At 40.5% G+C, this 7,195-nt stretch overlaps 1 protein-coding gene across 1 annotated transcript in view; it reads left to right on the forward strand.

The window, feature by feature from the left end:
• NOX3 (NADPH oxidase 3) overlaps positions 1-3,688 on the forward strand; it is a gene marked incomplete at both ends in the record, with an annotated part of 38,974 nt that extends 35,286 nt beyond the window's left edge. The window contains 2 exons of the mRNA XM_084261042.1: positions 1,273-1,397; positions 3,562-3,688. Coding sequence (XP_084117168.1) covers positions 1,273-1,397; positions 3,562-3,688 — 252 coding nt within the window. The remainder of the gene's footprint in view (positions 1-1,272; positions 1,398-3,561) is intronic.
• Positions 3,689-7,195: the final 3,507 nt, after the last annotated feature.

A 7,195-nucleotide genomic window follows, 5' to 3' on the forward strand; every position in this document is an offset into this window, starting at 1 on the left:
ATGCCTAGTTCATGCTAGGACCTAAACTAAATGCAAAGCCCATTTTTTAACTTAGCTTTCCTCTGGTAATTTCTTGACAGTGATAGTAACAATGATAGTCTGTAGTGAAAACAAGCATATTACTCCTACACAACACCAGCACAATTAGGAGAGACGGTGGTTTTCTTTTTAAATACACATGGGAAAGATGCAGATAGCATGGCAATGGGTGTAGCATAGGACCTGTGAGACAGTAAATGCCTATGAAAATCAGAATTTGTTTTCTTGGCACTCAGAGCTCTGCAGCTCATTTAGTTCAGTGCTTCACCTGAGCTGATCCACTTTCTGCACCTGCCTCCAACTGAGGAGAATCATAGAATCACAGACTGGTTTGGGTTGGAAGGGACTTCAAAGCCCATCTAGCTCCAACCCCCTGCCATGGGCAGGGACACTCTCTACTAGACCAGGTTGCCCAAAGGCCAAACCAACCTGGCCTGGGACACTGCCAGGGAGGGAGAAGCCACAGCTTCTCTGGGCAGCCTGTGCCACGACCTCACCATCCTCACAGGGAAGAATTTCTTCCTAATATCTAATGAAAATCTCCTCTCCTTCAGATTGAAATCATTGCCCCTTGTCCTACCACTACACTCCCTGATAAAGAGTCCTTCTCCAGCTTTCCCGTAGGCCCTTTTAGGTTGGAAGGTTGCTATAAGGTCTCCCCAGAGCCTTCACTTCTCCAAGCTGAACAAACCATTCAGGCCTCAGCTTCTCCAAGCTGGTACATCTACTGTCTTTTCCATTCAGTAACAGAAAGCTCCAGACTTATTTAAGGTGTATGTAGTTGCTAATATTTATTGTGTAACTCTGTTACAGTATGTTTTGTTCCCTTTCCTAAGCTCCAACTCAGATTTTATAATGGTGATTGTCTACCATGAAGGAAGTGTAAGGTGAGATATTCAAAGACTGAGAAGAGTTTTAGGAACCTAAGACCTGCCTGTAGAAGTGAGTGAGGCACTTAGGCCCAGGCCAGTAAATACAGGTATTTAATTCCACCTCATTTCAAACGTTTCATCTCAAGAAGATGAACTCCTTTGAGGACTCAGTCATTTTGGAAGTAGTTTTTACATTTCTAGTAACTTTGTGAACTCCTCTCCTCTCTATTTGATAATTATAGTTTCCTTTCACACATTAATGCTTCTGCCTTTCACCAAGAAGCAGCATTATGTCTTTCTCCCCTTACTTGGAGTATACATTGTTGACTCTAAAGTTACTATCTTGTGAATTTGCCTTTAGGCTACTTACATAGCCCTACATTATGATGACAAGATGGATGTAATTACTGGTTTGAGACAGAAGACTTGCTATGGAAGGCCAAACTGGGACAATGAGTTCAAGCAACTAGCCGAAAACCATCCTAGGTAAGGCAGTTTGGCTTCTAACCTTGTTAGGTAACTCTTCTCTCAACATAAACAGTGGGAGAAGGGGAGGGCAAACCTTTCTAAATGACCCTTTTAAAATAATTTAGTTTTTTTGCTGCGTGGAAAGAAGATTTATGCTTAATGAAGCTTTTAATGAAGAAATCTCGGAAAGAGAATGCCAATAAAATCTAATTTTTGGACAAGAAAATCTAATATTTAGAAGTATTTCAATATCCTGGCCTTTGTCCAGATATAATTGAAACACACAATCCAATTACTGTTCTGCACAAAGGACAAAGTAGCATTAATTTCCCTTGAAGATGGTTATTAAAGAGATAAACTGTGATTTTTTTTCTTATGATGTCAAGGATATGTTTGTTCCCCTAACATATTTGGCTACTCTTGCAAGACTATGCTGTTCTGTTATTAGTTCATCTCTGCTGGCAAAGACAGTTCATTTGAACTTGGTGGATTCGCTAGTAGTCTAAGAAAAGCTTCTTTGTTCCTGAAAGCCTTTGAAGCAAGAATTTGAAATATTTTGTGTTCAGCAGTAGAAAATTCCAGAATCTTTGTGACTCTTTATGATTTCCAAACATTTACCTGCTAATGCAAAATAAAGGCTTGCACTTGGGAGACAGAGATACAAAAAGAAAAAGAAGAATTTTTTTTTTTAAAGATGAAAAAGACCCAAGAAAAAGCTAAAAGGGAGGAGATCAAAGAGAATACAGTAAGCTACAAGAATACCATAAAATTGCAAAAATAACAGTCATAGAGAACGCACTTGATGGAGGTCAAAATAAATGCCATCAGGAAATATGGAAGATTAAAAATAGAAAAAGGCCAAGAGTAGAAAATATGATTTTTGAAAGACCTTATATAAGAATTCTACCACATAAACAGAGCTTTTAAAGTTATAGTTGGAACATTATTTCGTGTTACTTTTGTTAAGTACAACTGAGAAAAATCTGGTTTTCTGATCCTCAGGGAAGGAGATAGGAATTAACTTCCTATACTGCATCTCATGGTATTTCCTTTGAAAGTCAGTGTTAAAGTGACAGAAAAAGCTGTTATGTGCTTCTGAACCTAGACACCCATGTTTATGGTCAATATAGAACCTTTGCATGAAATAAGCATTACTAGTGAGAAAAAAAATACCCTACCTTTTCTTTCTCTGAGTTACTGAAAGTTCAAGAGGCAAATAAAAAGACTTTCTATTGTGTGATGGAACAATCAACTTTCAGGACGTGACTAAATTTCAGGTCCCTGCACTTAGGTCCATGGACTTTCCCTTGGTTGCAGCAGTGTCTTTCATCAGATTAGCAGCAATATACCACTCCAGGTTAAACATAGAGCAATCAAGCACCAGAACAGTATGGGCACTACTTCTGGGGACTGTGGCTTGGGCATACGAATCATATCTACGCTACCTCCTTTACAGGAGCAAACTTTTTGAAAGTCACACTGTCCTTTGTCACTTGCACTGTATTTATGTAGACTCAACTTTCCCCTGTAGCTCAGCATGTTTGTGTATCTATGTGTGCATATATATGTTTTAAAGCAATATGTGCTGTGTACTTAGAAGGCACTTTGTGGCCACTAGTGAGTTTCCTGGTCCCCTGTAACAGACTTGTGTGCTTATGACCACAGTTCCTTGTTATATTGGTCATGTTTTTATTTTAAAAGAACTACAAACTTACAAATTTTGTTATTAAATCAGCCATTTAAACATTTTCCATAAGCAGAAAAATATCAAATGAGGGAAAAGAAAAAAAAAAAGAAAGGAAGAAAGTCAGAAGTAACTAAGAATTTTATTCTTTTAGGAAAAAAAAGTAATTCAGTTGGAGAAAAAACCCTGAAAATTTTCAGCCCAAGCAGCATGTTTGCTTCTCTGGTTAAAAAAAAGCTATGAAGATCAAAACCAAAGAACTACCATCTAAATAGTTTGTGAACTGCAATATACCAATCCAAATAAATTATGCAATAAGACATAATAAACACTAAAGCATTAAAATAATTACACTGTAATACTTTGTGACAGTAACAAATTTTTTTTTCAAATGTATTTCTCAAAAAGCCATTTCAAAAGACGCAAAGCTGGAGGCAGCTAAACTGCACAGTTTATCTATTTACTACTCTCATGTTTTTGTTGTTATTGTGATTACAGCAACAGTATTGGAGTATTCTTCTGTGGACCCAAGAGTCTCTCTAAGATCCTTCAAAAGACATGCAACTCATTTTCATCAGTTGATCCAAGAGGAGTTCGGTTTCACTATAACAAAGAAAGCTTGTAGGCTATGCTTCCCAAATATGTAATGGGTATTACCCAATGGTGTATTTTTTCCTCACCTTCTCTAGTCCTCTACTCATTCTGCACCATTCAGGCCAGATACTGGGAGCTGTAAATTGGAGTAGGTTCATCAACTTCAGCAGAAAAATGCCATCTTATGCCAACTAAAGATTTGGACCACATCCTTAGCCTTTCTTTCAAAGAACTGAAGGGCTGGCTTTTCATTGCTTACTTAATGATGTTGTGAATCCATCTACATCTGTGTGAAAACAAGCTCAAACCACTCGCCTTTGAAGAAGCAGGCATGAGTAAAATGGACATTTAGAACTGTACCTCACAGTTGTGTATGATCAAACTACTACTGCAGGCAATACTCACATTCCTGCTGCTTAAATCATGCCCAGCCATTCAAAGCATTTTCCTTCCTAACGTTCTGATTTTGCACTTCTTATAGCCTCCCACTGCGCACACATCCACATCCACACCACCTTTTGAGCTGTAGCAAGAGTGTTTATACACATGCTGTCCAACAAATTCCTTTTTCCCTACCAAACTATGCCCCATTTAAACCTGCCAGTTCCACAGTGACGGTGGCTGTGCCTGCCATGAGCTAATACATTCAGAGGATTAATGTGTTAAGGAGACTCCAGAAATTCTTGCACTCAGAAAATGGATCTCCTGGGACAGACAACTGAAATGGTGGAAAAAAGTTTCAGGTGTCCTCTAAATGTCACGTGGCTTCATGGGCACTGAAGAATGGGCTTTAAAATATACAGAATCACAGCTATATGGCAGGGTGACTGAGGTGAGAAGGAGATCACTCCTGGAGATCACTTACTCCAAATCCCCTGCTCTGAGCTGATGATGTGAAAACAGGAGCAACATTTGCATTCTTCCAGTCCTCTGGAATCTCTTCCCATCTCCATGACTGTTCAAAGATAATGAATAATGGCAAACTCCCTCAGCACTTCTGGGTGCATCCCATCAGTTCCCATGGCCTTGTTCAAAAGCTTCTTAACCTCATCCTTCTTCACTGAGGGTAAGTCTATATTGCTTCAGACATTCCCACTTTCCTCAGCAGCCTGGAACCTTGTCAGCCATATATTTAAAGACTGAGGTGAAAAAGGCACTGAGTATTTCTGTCTTCTCCATGGCCTTAGGCTCCAGGTCCCCTACTCCATTCAGCAGCAGACGAACATTTTCCAAGTCTTCTTTTTGGTATTCATGCATGTATAGCAGCACTTCTTCCTTCACCTCCCCCTTCTTCCACCTCTTGTATGCCTCCTTTTGTGCTTGAGTTTTGTCAGGAGGGATTTGTTCATTGATGCAGGCCTCCTACTGCATTTGCTTGACCTACTCCACAGCAAGAGGGATCATTTTTGAAGTTGGAGGAGGCGATTCTTGAAAATCTTCCAGTCCTCCCAGACTCCTCTTTTCTCTAGGACCCTAGTACATGGGATCATTCCAAACATGGAATACCTCTTGTGTCTACTCCATGCCATGTGTGTTAGTGTATAGGGACTTCAGAGAGGCATCCAGTCATGTCAGTTTTCCAGAAGAGTTGTGAGAGCTGTTCTGAGGCACTTGCTTGTTTGTGAGCATACCCTTTGGGTGGGCCTCCTTCTGCCCTGTTTTGTTCATTGCAAAGGAGAGACTTTGGGTGTGGGATGCACATCATCCCACACACTTTGCTCTTCACCCCAGTCTACCACTTCTTCACTTGACTGTTGCTCATCCACTCCCTCCCCATCATTCTCAATTTAGAACTCTCGTCACAGGCTGGCCAGCCTTTGCCCAACTGCGGTGGACCTAATCTCTTCTTAACAATCCTCAATCATCAGAGTGGGTCTCATGGTTGTAAAAGCCAGATCCCTGCTGTCAACACCAGCTGCATAACAGTTGTTGACTTGCAGGATCCATGCCCACCAAGTTTCCTATCATTCTGTAAAGCCTTTTATTTGGTTGCTCAGCATCTCTGCTGATGCAGGAAGAACTGTGTTTGCCTGCCATTTTGTCATATGCCAATCTGCCAGCCTCCAGAATGGTGTATGGGTGTAAAACGAGCCCATACCTATATTGTTGCTTAGCATTTTTAACAAAGTCCAATTTATATCTGCATTTCTTGCCTTTAAATCTGCTTTGTAACTGGTCCAGTCTTTCCTCCTCGGTCACAGACTATGTTACTCAGACTAGTTATCTGGTCTCTGCTACACTCACATAACACTGAGAGGTAGGTACAAAACAATGACATCTTTTTACTTTTGCAAGTATTCTCAGGCAGCTGTTGGGTGTCCTGAAACACAACCAAGGCCAGCTGCGAAGCTGCTGGAAACACTGTTATCTGACAGCCCTGCTTCAAACAACCCATCCAGTGCCCACAGACTGATCCCTGGAGCCACATCTTCGAATGTGCTGGGACTAATGGAAAGCTATACATGTCATGTGTACAACCGCTGACGTTTTCTCCAAGAGAGGACTGTCTCCAGCTGGTTAGGTTGTCCAGGCTTGCAGCACCTTCTGTGTCAAAGCAACAAAGCAACAGCCTCTGTGCAACCTGAATCTTTCCTTATCTTCTTATAGCTCTCACTGGCATTAGGGCTGCCATGGCTACAGGCCCTATCCTCTAAAGCAGTCCTCACAGCTTTGTATTGCTCATATTTGATGTCTATGACACTGCCACCTTCCTAGACCTGGTGTTGCCTTCCGCCATCAGGTATCATTTGTACCCTAGCTTTGTGACTTTAGCACTGTTAAGCATGTGGAATACAGGGTAGGTAATTCTGGAATGCAGAAGAAGCAAAAACAAAATGTGAGAATGTTTTAACATTCACGTGAGTTAGAAAAGTGAGAAAATATTTTCCTATCCCTCAGCACAGGAAGTTAAAGAAAAGCTATGTTTGAGCTGCACTGGGGCATAACAGAGTTCACTAGGGTCACATAATGCATTTAACCAGGCACACAACAAAAATGGGAGGTAGAAAACATTCTGGTGTTTGTCAGCACTCAAAGAAGACAAATGACAACATTACATATGTATCTTTAAACATACACACAAAAATGCCCACCAGAGGGGCCATAACTGTACAGACAAAAAACCCCCACCCAGAATAATAAAAATTATGTCACAGAAGGCTCCAACATTATTTTATACCTCTTCTATTAGGGGATACAGTATATGTGAATTGAGACTGCTCTACAAGATACAGTTGTATTATTATTAAGTTTAGGGCAATGCATCTTTGTTTTAAAATTGTTGAAGTTTTTTTAAATGCCTGCCTATGTGAAATGATTAATGCGGTGCATACTGTGTAGCAGTAGAGTGAGTGGAGAATTAGAGCCTCTGCCAGTTCACCTAGAGGCATTTATCTTTTATTTTTTTCCCTGGTGCCCGTGCTGAGCCTCAGGGTAAGCTGACACATTTTTTAATATAAATTAAGCTTCTTTTTTTTATGTGTGTTGAAAATCTTGAAGGAAATGAGAAATGTGTGTAGGCACCAATACCAGCTGCCAT

The sequence above is a fragment of the Gallinula chloropus genome (assembly GCF_964237585.1).
Source record: "Gallinula chloropus genome assembly, chromosome: 3".
Taxonomy (NCBI): Eukaryota; Metazoa; Chordata; class Aves; order Gruiformes; family Rallidae; genus Gallinula; species Gallinula chloropus.